Consider the following 17,060-nt stretch of genomic DNA (forward strand, 5'->3'; position numbering starts at 1 on the left):
TACTCAATACAATCTAAATCTGATACCTCACTGTCTGTCTTTTGACTGATACTGCTTTTTAAAATGGTCTGGTCAGTCTACTCAAATATTTGTACAATACATTTTTCTATCTACAAGCAATAATTTGATAATTTCAAATAATGATACATTCATTTATGAATAGATATGTCAGGTTTCAGGACACTGATATATCTGAATATGTTGAAAAAATATACTGCCACTATTTTCACCACCAAAGAATAGCAGTGTGGTTTTAATATGATTTGACTCTTTGCAGGCTGTCAGGCTGTCTAGTCACAGAGGAAGGCTGTGCTTCTCTGGTCTCAGCTCTGAAATCAAACCCCTCACACCTGAGAGAGCTGGATCTGAGTAACAATGACCTGAAGGATTCAGGAGTGAAGCTGCTCTCTGCTGGACTGGGGAATCCCCACTGTAAACTGGAGACTCTGAGGTCAGTATTCCTGTAGTTGGTCAACAAGTGATAACTGTTCACCAGATCCACATGTGTTTACCAGGCACACATAGTCCACACCATATGTGTTTGGACAGTGAAGCTTACAGTTTTACATTTGGTGCTATGCTCCAGCATTTTGGATTTGAGATAGAATGTTTCATATTAGGCGACAGTACAGAATGTCACCTTTTAATTGAGGGTATTTTCATACATATCTGTGTTACTGTTTAGAAATGAAAGCACTTTATGTGTCCAGTTCTCCCATTTGAAAAAGTCGTAATAATTTGGACATATTCATATATTGTATTAAAGTAGTCATAAGTTTAGAATTTGTACCATATTCCTTACCTGCAGTGATTACATCAAGCTTGTGATTCTACAAACTTGTTGAATGCATTTGCAGTTTGTTTTGGTTGTGTTTTGGATGATATTTTTCCCAATAGAAACTGAATGGTGAATAATGTCCTGTCATTTTGGAGTCACTTCACTTGTATTGTCAGTAAGAATAGAATATGTTTCTGAACACTTCTACATTCATGTGGATGCTACCATGATTATGAATAATCATGAATGAATCGTGAATGATGATGAATGAGAAAGTTACAGAGGAACAAGGATCATACCCCCTCTGTTATTGGTAATGGTGAGAGGTTAGCATGTTTTGTTGTAGCCTCTGTAACTTTCTCATTCATTATAATTCATGATTCATTCATGATTTTTCTTACTCACGGCATCATCAGGATTCATTTAGTGTTTAGAAACATGTTATCTACTCACTTAGACAGAAGATGAATCCAGTCATCATCCACCATTCAGTTACTATTGGGCAAAACATAACCCAAAACACAACCAAAACAAACTGCAAATGCAACCAAAAAGTTTACAACCAAATACTCAACTTTTGACTACTTTAATACACTATAAGTGAATTGGTCAGAATTCTTATGACTTCTTCAAATAGGGGGACTAGATACGTAAAGTCCTTTCATTTCTAAACGGTGAAACAGATATGTATTAAAATACCCTCAAATAAAAGGTGACATTATATACTGTCACCTCATATGAAACATTTGATCTCAAATCCAAAATGCTGGAGTACAGAGCCACATTTAAAATGTTAGCTTCACTGTCAAAATAGATATGGTGTGGACTGTATACTCAATACAATCTAAATCTGATAACTCACTGTCTGTCTTTTGACTGATACTGCTTTTTAAACTGATCTGGTAGGTACTCAAATATTCGTACTATAAAATATTTTGTTATTGTTAATAATGATACATTCATTTATAAATAGATATGTCAGGTTTCAGGACACTGATATATCTTAATATGTAGAAAAAAATATACTGCCACTATTTTCACCACCAAAGAATAGCAGTGTGGTTTTAATATGATTTGACTCTTTGCAGGCTGTCAGGGCTGTCTAGTCACAGAGGAAGGCTGTGCTTCTCTGGTCTCAGCTCTGAAGTCAAACCCCCACACCTGAGAGAGCTGGACCTGAGCTACAATCACCCAGGAGACTCAGGAGTCAGACTGCTCTCTGCTGGACTGGACGATCCACACTGCAGACTGGAGAAACTCAAGTATTTAGAGGGTTTATGTCAATGTTCATATCAGACATGTTGGAGTTATCAGGCTAGTTAAGACAAACATTCTGACCACCACTTGGACTAAGTTATATAAAGACTGTGTGTGTGTGTGTGTGTGTGTGTGTGTGTGTGTGTCCAGTGTGTGTGTGTCCTTTGTGTGTATTTGTCCACACACACACACACACACACACACACACACACACACACACACACACACACACACACACACACACACACACACACACACACACAGTCAGCATATAACTTTGTGTGTGTCTAGTGTGTGTGTGTGTCTAGTGTGTGTGTGTTTGTGTGTGTGTCTAGTGTTTGTGTGTGTGTGTTTGTTTCCACTCTGTGTGATTCCTTTGTGTGTATGTGTCCAGTGTGTGTATACGGTGTGTGTGTGTGTGTGTCCAGTGTGTGTATGTCTGTGTGTGTGTGTGTGTGTGTGTCCAGTGTGAGTGACTGAGTGAGTGAGTGTGTGTGTCCAGTGTGTGTGTGTATGTGTGTGTGTGTGTGTGTCCAGTGTGTGTGTGTGTGTCCAGTGTGTGTGTCCAGTGTGTGTGGATGGGTCCAGTGTGTGTGTGTGTGTGTGTGTCTGTGTGTGTGTGTGTGGGTCCAGTGTGTGAGTGTGTGTGTGTGTCCAGTGTTGTGTGTGTGTGTGTGTGTGTGTGTGTCTGTGTGTGTGTGTGTGTGTGTGTGTGTGTGTGTGTGTCCAGTGTGTGTGTGTGAGTCCAGTGTTTGTCCAGTGTGTTTGTGTGTGTGTCCAGTGTGTGTGTGTCCAGTGTGTGTGTGTCCTGTGTGTGTGTGTGTGTCCAGTGTGAGTGTGTCCAGTGCGTGTGTGTGTCCACTGTCTGTGTTTGTGTGTATTTGTGTGTGTGTGTGTGTGTGTCCAGTGTGTGTGTGTTTGTGTCCAGTGTGTGTGTGTGTGTGTGTGTCCAGTTAGTGTGTGTGAGTCCAGTGTGTGTCAAGTGTGTTTGTGTGTGTGTCCAGTGTGTGTGTGTCCTGTGTGTGTGTGTGTGTGTAGGTATGTGTGTGTGTCCAGTGTGAGTGTGTCCAGTGCGTGTGTGTGTTTGTCCAGTGTGTGTGTGTGTCCAGTGTGTGTGTGTGTGTGTGTGTGTGCCAAGTGTGTGTGTCCAGTGTGTGTTTGTTTGTGTGTGTGTGTGTGTGTGTGTCCAGTGTGTGTGTGTGTGTGTGTGTGTCCAGTGTGTGAGTGTGTACTCGTTTTGGTGACATATGAAGACAATTTTATGACAACTCACCTTCAATGTCAGGACGCTCGGAAATATGAGGACATTTTTGGAGTCCTCATTTTTCCGAGCTCACTACAGTGTTCTAGACGACCATAGAATGCCCCTAAACCAAAAATCTGAAAAGTCTTTAAATGTCACAATCTCATGATTTGAAGTGTGTGTGTGTGTTTACGCTTTTGCTCACCTGTGAATACGCCACCTAGTGGTCAGTTTTGGAACATTAACACACTTTAAACACACTTTAGTCACGTGACACACTTTAGTCACGTGACACACTTTAGTTACATGACATTTCCTGATTTTGTTTGAGCACACTTTCCAACTATTCAAGATAGATTTACTTGAATACACATAATACATGTCATCATAGTCAACTATAACTAAGCTTTGGAGAAAAGCGTCTGCTAAATGGCATATTATTTATTTATTATCATAAAATCCTTCTAAATCCCTCAAATAAAAACGTAATTTAGCATCAATTAGCCAGATAAGCTAATGTTAGCAAATTAGCTGAAAGGAATGAAAAGGACTTTTGCCACATGGAAAATTCAGAACTGGAAGAAGTGCAAGAGAAATGAAGGTAATACATTTATTTTTCTTCATTTACAACTAAAGAGATAGTTATTATCTAAGCTGTTCTTACATTTAAGTGTTCTTGACCACAAATGTTACTTAGCACTATCATGTTTTTCCATTTAAAGCCAAAGTGATGATATTGGTTGTTCAGTTCAGATAATGTTATTTGTAGAGTTTACAGTACTATACTTTTATAACAGTATTTATCTTTGAAGGTGTTAAGATTGCTTACTGTGCTTACTGTGAAAAAGATTGCTATTGTGATTGCAGTTGCATAAGGTTTGCACTGATCGGTTAGCCTAATAAGCTAACCGGATACTGCATTAGTAAGAACATGAGCACGATATGACTAAAGGCAGACTAATACCATTTGATATATCCTTATTCGATTCAAATCAAGTATTAGTCTTTTCTGTATTTGTCTCGCTGACTTTTTGTCATCCAAAGTAGATGTTTTCTAGTTGAGGAGCACATGGGCAATTGAAGAGCATGTCAAAACGAAGAGCCAGACTTAGTCCTGAGGCTGAGGCTATTCATTTTATTATTTCTGGAAGTGACAAGCCTTGTATAAAGTCAAATGGATCAATGACTATAAAGGTATGTTATACACACACGCTACACTTATTGGGTCATACCATATTGGGATGTCATTTGAAACACATTCAAGTCTTACACAAGTGAAAAAAATCACTGCGTACCGCTGCATTAGACACATGCGGCTTTAACATCCAATTTCAGAAGTTATGTTGTGATTCTTTTGCAAGCAGTTGGGGGATGGGGAAAAATATTCAAGATTTATGAACTACACCTCCCAACTTCTATTAGAATGTGTGATATTGGTGGTAATTTCCTGGCCAGTCGGCAGACCGTTGCGCTTATGTGTGAAAGCCGGTAATGTGATTTAAATTCAAAAATGTTTTTAACATTTGATCATAACAACCCCAACGATAAACGGAATGTAGAAGCATTTGGGTGATAAAAATTTACAATATATGTGAATGATGCGTATCAGCGTGTAGAACAAATACGGCACCATTCAAGTTAACAGAACAGCGAAAATGCACCGCCGAGTACGCCTACCGACAAAGTGTTCACAACATGAGTGGGTGTGTGCGTAATCCCTGCCTGTTGTGATTTGGGATTTTTTGTGTACGCTGATGTCCTTAAATACAAAGTGTGCAATAAAGCGGTCTAAAGCGAGGAGTCAAAGGCAGACTCAGCGGTGCAAGTCACTGCAGGTCTAGTGGTGATAACTGCTGGAACCTGACCGGGGATCACATCTCTTTTTGCCCCGCTTTAACGCCATTGTTTCGGCGTTTCCGTTTTTAGCTGTAGATCTGTCATTAAATCCAACATAAAATACGTCTCCTCGTGATTTCATAGTTTTCAGACCAAATTTATTTTGAATGATGTCACCTTTTGGGTCCTTACCAGTTTGCACCCTGCAATGGATCTTTCCCCCTAAATATTAAATCATACACATTGATAAGCAGGCTAAATGGGTCTGATCAACTGCAATTCATTAACCTAATTTGAACTGTATTACTTGATACTAAGTTCTTAACTTTGTTACATCAGGACGTGGTGTATTTGCCTCAGCACCAATTGAAAAGGGATACTTTGTCCTCGAGTACCGTGGGGAGTTTATATCGCAATATGAATGGGACAAGAGGCAGGGGAAGTATAGGGAAAAGCAAAATGCTTTCTTGTTTGATTTTGAATGGAACAATGGCTCATGGTGGTAAGTAAAACCCTATAAGACATCAGTTAATCTCTATATGTTTATATGTTTTGTGGAGAAAACGTAAATCTGTTTCCCTCTTCAATTTTAGCATAGATGCATCCTGCGAAGATGGTTCACTGGGGAGGCTGGTAAATGATGCCCACAGGTCCCCAAATTGCAAAATGAAAAAGATGATAGTCCAATGTAAACCTCATCTTTGCTTGTTTGCTATTGAAAACATCCAAGCAGAGAGTGAAATAACCTATGATTATGGATAATCTCAGTGGCCATGGCGTGCTCTGGTAAGTAAATCTGCTTTGATATATTATAATGTATAGGATCTGTCAAAGAATTATAAAATATATAAATACATGTCCCTTCTTACATGTATGTTGTCACCGCTTTATATATATATATACAGTTGAAGTCGGAAGTTTACATACACCTTAGCCAAATACATTTAAACTCAGTTTTTCACAATTCCTGACATTTAATCCAAGTAAAAATTCCCTGTTTTAGGTCAGTTAGGATCACCACTTTATTTTAAGAATGTGAAATGTCAGAATAATAGTAGAGAGAATTATTTATTTCAGCTTTTATTTCTTTCATAACATTCCCAGTGGGTCAGAAGTTTACATACACTCAATTAGTATTTGGTAGCATTGCCTTTAAATTGTTTAACATGGGTCAAACGTTTCGGGTAGCCTTCCACAAGCTTCCCACAATAAGTTGGGTGAATTTTGGCCGATTCCTCCTGACAGAGCTGGTGTAACTGAGTCAGGTTTGTAGGCCTCCTTGCTCGCACACGCTTTTTTCAGTTCTGCCCACACATTTTCTATAGGATTGAGGTCAGGGCTTTTTGATGGCCACTCCAAAACCTTAACTTTGTTGTCCTTAAGCCATTTTGCCACAACTTTGGAAGTATGCTTGGGGTCATTGTCCATTTGGAAGACCCATTTGCGACCAAGCTTTAACTTCCTGACTGATGTCTTGAGATGTTGCTTCAATATATCCACATAATTTTCCTTCCTCATGATGCCATCTATTTTTTTAAGCGCACCAGTCCCTCCTGCAGCAAAAACACCCCCACAGCATGATGCTGCCACCCCCGTGCTTCACGGTTGGGATGGTGTCCTTCGGCTTGCAAGCCTACCCCCTTTTTCCTCCAAACATATTGATGGTCATTAAGGCCAAACAGTTCTATTTTTGTTTCATCAGACCAGAGGACATTTCTCCAAAAAGTACGATCTTTGTCCCCATGTGCAGTTGCAAACCACAGTCTGGCTTTTTTATGGCGGTTTTGAAGCAGTGGCTTCTTCCTTGCTGAGCGGCCTTTCAGGTTATGTCGATATAGAACTTGTTTTACTGTGGATATAGATACTTTTGTACCTGTTTCCTCCAGCATCATCACAAGGTCCTTTGCTGTTGTTCTGGGATTGATTTGCACCTTTCGCACCAAAGTACATGCATCTCTAGGAGACAGAACGCGTCTCCTTCCTGAGCGGTATGACGGCTTCGTGGTCCCATGGTGTTTATACTTGCGTACTATTGTTTGTACAGATGAACGTGGTACCTTCAGGCGTTTGGAAATTGCTCCCAAGGATGAACCAGACTTGTGGAGATCTACAAATTTTTTTCTGAGGTCTTGGCTGATTTCTTTTGATTTTCCCATGATGTCAAGCAAAGAGGCACTGAGTTTGAAGGTAGGCCTTGAAATAAATCCACAGGTACACCTCCAATTGACTCAAATTATGTCAATTAACCTATCAGAAGCTTCTAAAGCCATGACATAATTTTCTGGAATTTTCCAAGCTGTTTAAAGGCACAGTCAACTTAGTGTATGTAAACTTATATTGTGACTGAATATATTGTGACTGAACTGAGTATGATCATTAGTTTACTAAATAGATATGATCAATATTATAAAACACAATATTTCTGACATGTTATTGTTGTATTTCGTTGCAGACACCAAGTGACAAGATCCCAGCTCAACCTTCAGCAGACCCAGAAGTGAGACAGAGATCCACTTCATCCTTCCAACAGGTTATTACATATTTATTGTAGATCTTTTCTATTTAAATTAAATTGTTGTCTCAGTTCATTCCAAAATATGAATTAAATGGCTTTTTACTGTATTACAACCAACCTTTTGTGTAAAATGTTCACAAAATCAACATTCCCATAACTTGTTTCGATATCATAGCGTAAACAAAAATAGCCCGACCATTTGACAGAACTAACCGCCCCTCAAAACATAAAATTAATCTTTATTCTCTCTAATGCCTATGTTTTTGTATTTTTGGGGCAATGTTTTTGGCCATTTAACATATTTCTTATCAATTTGCGTGATTTAATTTATATGGCAGTTGATCCATTTACATTACTTTTAAGGTTGTGAGCTTTCTTTGACAACAAAAGGATAACTCAAAGTCAGGAACCTTGACTCTAGATGTGTTCAGTCGTCAAGTCCTCATTTGGTACTAAGGCTGTTCAAGACGTAAATGTGTTTCAGATGACGTCCCGATATGGTATGACCCAACCAGAGTAGAGTGTGTGTGTTACACGGTCCTCATATTGTTGGTTAGCAGATATTGTACAGTTTTAAGAATTTCTATAGAGTCTTGCATAAAAAGCCCAGATCCACATATGAATTATCTTTCCTAACATCTGTGGTCAATGCAGCCCTTGACCTCAGCAATGAGTCTCACCCCAAAGGTGATTATGATAGACAGGTGGTAGGAATATATTGTGACTGAACTGAGTATGATCATTAGTTTACTAAATAGATATGATCAATATTATAAAACACAATATTTCTGACATGTTATTGTTGTATTTCGTTGCAGACACCAAGTGACAAGATCCCAGCTCAACCTTCAGCAGACCCAGAAGTGAGACAGAGATCCACTTCATCCTTCCAACAGGTTATTACATATTTATTGTAGATCTTTTCTATTTAAATTAAATTGTTGTCTCAGTTCATTCCAAAATATGAATTAAATGGCTTTTACTGTATTACAACCAACCTTTTGTGTAAAATGTTCACAAAATCAACATTCCCATAACTTGTTTCGATATCATAGCGTAAACAAAAATAGCCCGACCATTTGACAGAACTAACCGCCCCTCAAAACATAAAATTAATCTTTATTCTCTCTAATGCCTATGTTTTTGTATTTTTGGGGCAATGTTTTTGGCCATTTAACATATTTCTTATCAATTTGCGTGATTTAATTTATATGGCAGTTGATCCATTTACATTACTTTTAAGGTTGTGAGCTTTCTTTGACAACAAAAGGATAACTCAAAGTCAGGAACCTTGACTCTAGATGTGTTCAGTCGTCAAGTCCTCATTTGGTACTAAGGCTGTTCAAGACGTAAATGTGTTTCAGATGACGTCCCGATATGGTATGACCCAACCAGAGTAGAGTGTGTGTGTTACACGGTCCTCATATTGTTGGTTAGCAGATATTGTACAGTTTTAACCATTTCTATAGAGTCTTGTATAAAAATCCCAGATCCACATATGAATTATCTTTCCTAACATCTGTGGTCAATGCAGCCCTTGACCTCAGCAATGAGTCTCACCCCAAAGGCGATTATGATAGACAGGTGGTAGGAATATATTGTGACTGAACTGAGTATGATCATTAGTTTACTAAATAGATATGATCTATATTATAAAACACAATATTTCTGACATGTTATTGTTGTATTTCGTTGCAGACACCAAGTGACAAGATCCCAGCTCAACCTTCAGCAGACCCAGAAGTGAGACAGAGATCCACTTCATCCTTCCAACAGGTTATTACACATTTATTGTAGAACTTTTCTATTTAAATTAAATTGTTGTCTCAGTTCATTCCAAAATATGAATTAAATAGCTTTTTACTGTATTACAACCAACCTTTTGTGTAAAATGTTCACAAAATCAACATTCCCATAACTTGTTTCGATATCATAGCGTAAACAAAATTAGCCCGACCATTTGACAGAACTAACCGCCCTCAAAACATAAAATTAATCTTTATTCTCTCTAATGCCTATGTTTTTGTATTTTTGGGGCAATGTTTTTGGCCATTTAACATATTTCTTATCAATTTGCGTGATTTAATTTATATGGCAGTTGATCCATTTACATTACTTTTAAGGTTGTGAGCTTTCTTTGACAACAAAAGGATAACTCAAAGTCAGGAACCTTGACTCTAGATGTGTTCAGTCGTCAAGTCCTCATTTGGTACTAAGGCTGTTCAAGACGTAAATGTGTTTCAGATGACGTCCCGATATGGTATGACCCAACCAGAGTAGAGTGTGTGTGTTACACGGTCCTCATATTGTTGGTTAGCAGATATTGTACAGTTTTAACCATTTCTATAGAGTCTTGCATAAAAATCCCAGATCCACATATGAATTATCTTTCCTAACATCTGTGGTCAATGCAGCCCTTGACCTCAGCAATGAGTCTCACCCCAAAGGCGATTATGATAGACAGGTGGTAGGAATATATTGTGACTGAACTGAGTATGATCATTAGTTTACTAAATAGATATGATCTATATTATAAAACACAATATTTCTGACATGTTATTGTTGTATTTCGTTGCAGACACCAAGTGACAAGATCCCAGCTCAACCTTCAGCAGACCCAGAAGTGAGACAGAGATCCACTTCATCCTTCCAACAGGTTATTACACATTTATTGTAGAACTTTTCTATTTAAATTAAATTGTTGTCTCAGTTCATTCCAATATATATAAATTACATGGCTTTTTACTATATTACAACCAACCTTTTGTGTAAAATGTTCACAATATCAACATTCCCATAACTTGTTTCGATATCATAGCGTAAACAAAATTAGCCCGACCATTTGACAGAACTAACCGCCCCTCAAAACATTAAATTAATCTTTATTCTCTCTAATGCCTATGTTTTTTGTATTTTTGGGGCAATGTTTTTGCCCATTTAACATATTTCTTGTCAATTTACGTGATTTAATTAATATGGAAGTTGATCCATTTACATTACTTTTAAGGTTGTGAGCTTTCTTTGACAACAAAAGGATAACTCAAAGTCAGGAAACTTGACTCCAGATGTGGTCAGTCGTCAAGTCCTCATTTGGTAATTAGGATGTTCAAGACGTAAATGTGTTTCAGATTACGTCCCGGTATGGTATGACCCAACCAGAATAGAGTGTGTGTGTGTTACACGGTCCTCATATTGTTGGTTAGCAGATATTGTACAGTTTTAACCATTTCTATAGAGTCTTGCATAAAAAGCCCAGATCCACATATGAATTATCTTTCCTAACATCTGTGGTCAATGCAGCCCTTGACCTCAGCAATGAGTCTCACCCCAAAGGCGATTATGATAGACAGGTGGTAGGAATATATTGTGACTGAACTGAGTATGATCATTAGTTTACTAAATATATATGATCTATATTATAAAACACAATATTTTTGACATGTTAATAATAATAATAATATTTCGTTGCAGACACCAAGTGACAATATCCCAGCTCAACCTTCAGCAGACCCAGAAGTGAGACAGAGATCCACTTCATCCTTCCAACAGGTTATTACACATTTATTGTAGATCTTTTCTATTTAAATTAAATTGTTGTCTCAGTTCATTCCAAAATATGAATTAAATGGCTTTTTACTGTATTACAACCAACCTTTTGTGTAAAATGTTCACAAAATCAACATTCCCATAACTTGTTTCGATATCATAGCGTAAACAAAATTAGCCCGACCATTTGACAGAACTAACCGCCCCTCAAAACATAAAATTAATCTTTATTCTCTCTAATGCCTATGTTTTTGTATTTTTGGGGCAATGTTTTTGCCCATTTAACATATTTCTTATCAATTTGCGTGATTTAATTTATATGGCAGTTGATCCATTTACATTACTTTTAAGGTTGTGAGCTTTCTTTGACAACAAAAGTATAACTCAAAGTCAGGAACCTTGACTCTAGATGTGTTCAGTCGTCAAGTCCTCATTTGGTACTAAGGCTGTTCTAGACGTAAATGTGTTTCAGATGACGTCCCGATATGGTTTGACCCAACCAGAGTAGAGTGTGTGTGTTACACGGTCCTCATATTGTTGGTTAGCAGATATTGTACAGTTTTAACCATTTTTATAGAGTCTTGCATAAAAAGCCCAGATCCATATATGAATTATCTTTCCTAACATCTGTGGTCAATGCAGCCCTTGACCTCAGCAATGAGTCTCACCCCAAAGGGGATTATGATAGACAGGTGGTAGGAATATATTGTGACTGAACTGAGTATGATCATTAGTTTACTAAATAGATATGATCTATATTATAAAACACTATATTTCTGACATGTTATTGTTGTATTTCGTTGCAGACACCAAGTGACAAGATCCCAGCTCAACCTTCAGCAGACCCAGAAGTGAGACAGAGATCCACTTCATCCTTCCATCAGGTTATTACACATTTATTGTAGATCTTTTCTATTTATATTAAATTGTTGTCTCAGTTCATTCCAATATATAAATTACATGGCTTTTTACTGTATTACAACCAACCTTTTTGTGTAAAATGTTCACAATATCAAAATTCCCATCACTTGTTTCGATATCATAGCATAAACAAAATTAGCCCGACCATTTGTCAGAACTAACCACCCCTCAAAACATAAAATTAATCTTTATTCTCTCTAATGCCTATGTTTTTGTATTTTTGGGGGCAATGTTTTTGCCCATTTAACATATTTCTTATCAATTTGCGTGATTTAATTTATATTGCAGTTGACCCATTTACATTACTTTTAAGGTTGTGAGCTTTCTTTGACATCAAAAGGATAACTCAAAGTCAGGAACCTTGACTCTAGATGTGTTCAGTCGTCATCTCCTCATTTTGTACTTAGTCTGTTCAAGGCGTAAATGTGTTTCAGATGACGTCCCGATATGGTATGACCCAACCAGAGTAGAGTGTGTGTGTTACACGGTCCTCATATTGTTGGTTAGCAGATATATTACAGTTTTAACCATTTCTATAGAGTCTTGCTTGAAAACCCCAGATCCACATATTCATGTTTTCATTTATAGGTCATCTATAAAACAGTATTGTCAATTTCTTAACCCAAATTATTTTCACATACAGTATAATGTATAATATCCTAATTTACTGTTACGGTACTGTGTTATTAAAAACAAATATTTATTCTTCATAATTTCATTCAAGGCAAGCAAGTCCAGTGGAATTGTACCCTTCCAGTGTCCTACTGCAAAGCAGGTAAGAAAGCTGCATTCTTGTCATTAGATAAAATAGTTCATGTTCTTTGTTAACACATTGTGGTATTTTTGATGTGAGGAAACATTGTAGAAATTTGTACAGCTTAGAAAAAGCCGCCATCTGCAAAATCTGAGGCGCCGTCATGATCGTTGTGAGGATCGTTATGAGAAGAGATAGCTGAGAGACAGAGGTCTTTCAATCAGTTTACTAGAATACATTTTTCTGTGAGTATGTAGGTGTTATGCACAATGTGATGGTACTGTAGGGAGTATGATACCCTAGGTATTAATACATGTATAAAGTTATTGACAGAATTAGATGCTTTTTTTTCTTTTTTTTCAGACCTTGATGAATCTTCGGATGCTGCAGACTATCTTCCAGACTCATGTGGCAATTCCTCGGATGCTTCTATTATAAGTACTACAAGTTCTTGTAGTAAGGAATATAAAACCACAGAAAAGAATCTCCACCACAAATTGTCAGAGAACAAACCATTAGGGAATGTTACAGCACACAGTGGGGATAGTACCACCAGTTCAGAGAAGCCAAGAACATTAAGTTATTCAAAGATGCGCAGCAATCCTTGTACTTCAGTAATAAGCTGCAGTGCCAATTCATCAGAGAACACATCACACCAGAAAAGCTCCATAAATGTCACACCTTTGTCAATAACAGCAAAAGGAAGCAAGTACAACAAGAAGCAATTTTGTCTTTATTGTAAAAAGGCCATTTATAAATTGGCAAGACACCTCGAATCCATCCACAGTGAAAAGCCTGATGTTGCAATGGCTTTCAGTTTTAATAAAGGATCCCGCAAAAGAAGAGAGTTGTTACGCTCTCTTAAGAAGAGATGAAACTTTGACCATAATACTGAAGTGGCAAGCTGTGGCACTGGAGAGATGGTTGCCTGTAAAAGACCTAGTAATGCAAAACCATCTGATGACTACCGTGACTGCAAATTTTGCGAAGGACTGTATGCAAGAAATTCCCTATGGAGACATGTGAGAAACTGCCCGAAGAAGTCTGTTGAGGGAGAGCCTCAAGTTGGGCGAAAACGGATTCAACTGCACTTACCAAGACCTGACTCAGTTAAGAAAACTGTTTGGAAGATTGCTTGTGAAATGAACCAGGATGACGTTTCCTCGGTTGTAAGGAGTGAAACTGAATTCCTTTGTATCGGCGAGTCACTGTTGAATTCCAGGAAACCATATGAGAGAAGGAATGACTACATACGCCAAAAAATTAGAGTGATGGCAAGACTATTGATAACGGCAAGGGCTATAACACCTTTGAAGAGCACCGAAGTCCTTGTTATGCCCTGTAACTTTCCCCATGTGATACAGGCAGTAAGATATGTTGCTGGTTATGATGTTGAAAGCAACTCGTATAAAATCCCATCATTGGCTTTGAAATTGGGACACAGTTTAGCCAAAGTTGCAGGCATTATTCAATGCAATGCCATCACTGCAAATCGCCCTGCTGTTGCAGAGTCTGCAAAGCAATTTGCCACTTTACATCAGAAAAAGTGGACAGAGTCCATTTCAGCTGCCGCATTGGGTACACTTCAACAAGCCAAATGGAATAAACCACAGGTTTGACCCTTTATAGAGGATGTGTCGGTGCTGCACACGTTTCTTGCTACTGAGCGTGCTAAGTGTATGAAGGACCTTGAGGAAGAACCCAACAGCAAAAGCTTTGGAAATCTTCCTAAAGTGACTTTGATGCAGGTAGTACTATTTAACAGAAGGAGGGAAGGGGAAGTTTCAAAATGGAGCTTCAGTCTTTCACATCCAGGGATCTTACGGAGCTGAATCCAGACATTGTGAGGGGCCTTACTGACTTCGAGAGGAAGCTTGCAGAGCACTTTGAGAGAGTTGAGATTCGAGGTAAAAGGTCAAGAAAGGTTCCAGTGCTTCTAACCCCTGACATGATCACTGCTATGGACCTCCTCATGATAAGCAGAAAAGAGTGTCAAGTCCACAAAGAAAATGTGTACATGTTTACACGGCCAGGTGTCCTTTCCCATTACAGAGGCTCCGACTGCTTTCGCAAGTATTCAAACAATGTGGTGCAAAGAACCCAGAGGCACTCACCTCAACAAGATTGCGGAAACAAGTCGCCACTTTGTCCACACTACTAAACCTCAAAGAAAATGAAATGGATCAACTTGCCACCTTTCTAGGACATGACATCCGTGTCCATAGAGAATTCTATCGGCTTCCAGAGAGTACCCTGCAGCTCGCAAAAGTCAGCAAACTGTTGATAGCAATCGAAAAGGAAGACTGCCTTACCTGCAGGGGGAAAGGGCTGGATGACATTGAGGTCAATCCTGAAGGTAAAATTTAGTTTGAAATATAGTTTTTAGCCACTTCAAATATAACTATTATAAGTGTTGTTAGTCCTTAATTTAAATAATTGGCCGTAAATGTTTTTTTACCCAACCATATGAAGTAGAAATGAGTGATGATGATTCCAGTGAAGAAACCATTGCTGACCTACATCAATGCAAAGGTATCCTGACTTGTATATATGTGGTAATATCTTTAAGTTATGTCACATAAATGCACATTTCTGTGGGGGATTATCGAAATGATCCTCTATCTGTTTTTTAACAATCACATTGGTGGTGATAAGTAATTCCACATTTATGGATTTGCAATCAGTTTATGTTTATATCTCAAATATCAGTTAATATCTAATGTAGAATTGCATATTGCCTGACATTGAGGTTGTTTACAGTGAATAATACAAGCAAGCAAACGTATTGTCATGAAGCTCATAGAACATAATCACATTCATTATTACTTTGCAAAGGCTCAACAACAGAGACTTCTAGGGACCAGACACTTCTGAGGCAAACACCAGAGTCAACCACCCTGGACAACATGGAGGGCACTTCTGAGTCAACCACCCTGGACAACATGGAGGGCACTTCTGAGTCAACCACCCTGGACAACATGGAGGGCACTTCTGAGTCAACCACCCTGGACAACATGAAGGGCACTCCTGAGTCAACCACCTTGGATAACGTACACATGAGCAACACACAACCAAGACATGGTAAAATAGTCACATCCCAAGCATCCTCAAAGTGCTCCAAAGGAAAGCAAGGTTAGTAAGGATTTTGTATTCACATGTATTGATAACATCATATAACTACTAACTAGAATCCTTTGTATCATATCCTCCATTTGTCACTTTAGCAGAGCTCATTGTTAATCAGTTGTATTTTGTTTCCATTTATGAAAGCTGTGAAGGTGAGAAGCAAGTGGACAGGTGATGAAGTGAAAGCTGTTGAGCGGCATTTGCTTAATTTCATAACAAGCTGCAGAATACCAGGTAAAAGGACTGTGACTCCTGCCTCCAAGCAGAGCCAGTAGCTCTGAAAGACAGAGACTGGGTTGCTATCAAATACTACATCCACAACAGAAATGTAGCATTAAAAAGGAAGATGAATAGATAGAACTAGAGCATGCCAACTGTAGCTCAGGTACCATTCAATTCCAATTTCAATCAGCTTCTCCTCAGATAGTGTTAATATCTGTGGGTTTCATGTTCATATTATTTTATTTTCCTTAAATGATTTATATTGTTGGTTCTTGTACAAACATGCCACATAGGCTCGACTGTAGATCCCACATGTTTGTATGTTTATGTATAATTGAGGGCTATTAATGAGCATATGTTTGCTACTTATGGTCAAATTTTTTGGGATAACAGTTGATGATATATGTTAATACTCTGCTCTCATTGACAGGGAAAAGAGATAAACAGTACTTAAAGGGATTGTTATTGTTCCTAAGTTTTCAGAAGCACTTTGTTCTTAACCACAAGTTGTTGAATGTGGCAAGGTGTTTAAATTACTGTTAAACTATTACCATTTCAATGGGTGCTTGTAACAGGCCTTGTGTATGGTAACTTGCACTATGTAACTATGATGTAAATCCCTATGTTATTTAGACAGGTTAGCTGAATGTACACTGTCATGTTTCATAGAAGCTGGATGCTTTAATAGAGAGTTTCTCATTCATTTCAAACATGCCATTTCTACTGCCTTGTGCATAGTAGGGAAGGAGGCAAAGTGTAGGTGGTCTATTCTGGGTGTTCAATTGATTTGTTAATTTGCATATTTTCGCTGGCACTCAATAAAAGTAAGGCATAAAGTGTTCCCTCTTTTTTTATATGAATA

The 17,060-nt window shown here is 38.1% G+C and overlaps 1 protein-coding gene and 2 long non-coding RNA genes across 4 annotated transcripts; all 3 read left to right on the plus strand.

Annotated features, from left to right (window-relative positions):
* Positions 1-2,011: 2,011 nt before the first annotated feature.
* LOC121561951 lies at positions 2,012-7,603 on the plus strand. Of its 2 annotated transcripts, none has more exons than XR_006658277.1 (5): positions 2,012-2,040; positions 4,326-4,472; positions 5,454-5,616; positions 5,708-5,900; positions 7,567-7,603. It is a non-coding gene; the product is annotated as an uncharacterized LOC121561951 (long non-coding RNA). The 2 variants fall into 2 exon arrangements; XR_006658276.1 differs by lacking the exon at positions 2,012-2,040 and adding an exon at positions 3,480-3,879.
* A 9-nt stretch (positions 7,604-7,612) lies between these two features.
* On the plus strand, positions 7,613-15,141 carry LOC123483486. The gene is made up of 3 exons (XR_006658275.1): positions 7,613-7,644; positions 12,821-12,871; positions 13,214-15,141. It is a non-coding gene; the product is annotated as an uncharacterized LOC123483486 (long non-coding RNA).
* A 33-nt stretch (positions 15,142-15,174) lies between these two features.
* Positions 15,175-17,039, plus strand: LOC123483487 (variant surface antigen D-like). Its single transcript, XM_045213647.1, has 4 exons — positions 15,175-15,206; positions 15,317-15,382; positions 15,686-15,982; positions 16,121-17,039. The coding sequence occupies exons 2-4, from the start codon at positions 15,328-15,330 to the stop codon at positions 16,249-16,251; spliced, it is 483 nt and encodes a 160-aa protein (XP_045069582.1). The 5' UTR covers positions 15,175-15,206; positions 15,317-15,327; the 3' UTR covers positions 16,252-17,039.
* Positions 17,040-17,060: the final 21 nt, after the last annotated feature.

This window comes from Coregonus clupeaformis, unplaced genomic scaffold, assembly GCF_020615455.1.
Source record: "Coregonus clupeaformis isolate EN_2021a unplaced genomic scaffold, ASM2061545v1 scaf0134, whole genome shotgun sequence".
In the NCBI taxonomy this organism is placed as follows: Eukaryota; Metazoa; Chordata; class Actinopteri; order Salmoniformes; family Salmonidae; genus Coregonus; species Coregonus clupeaformis.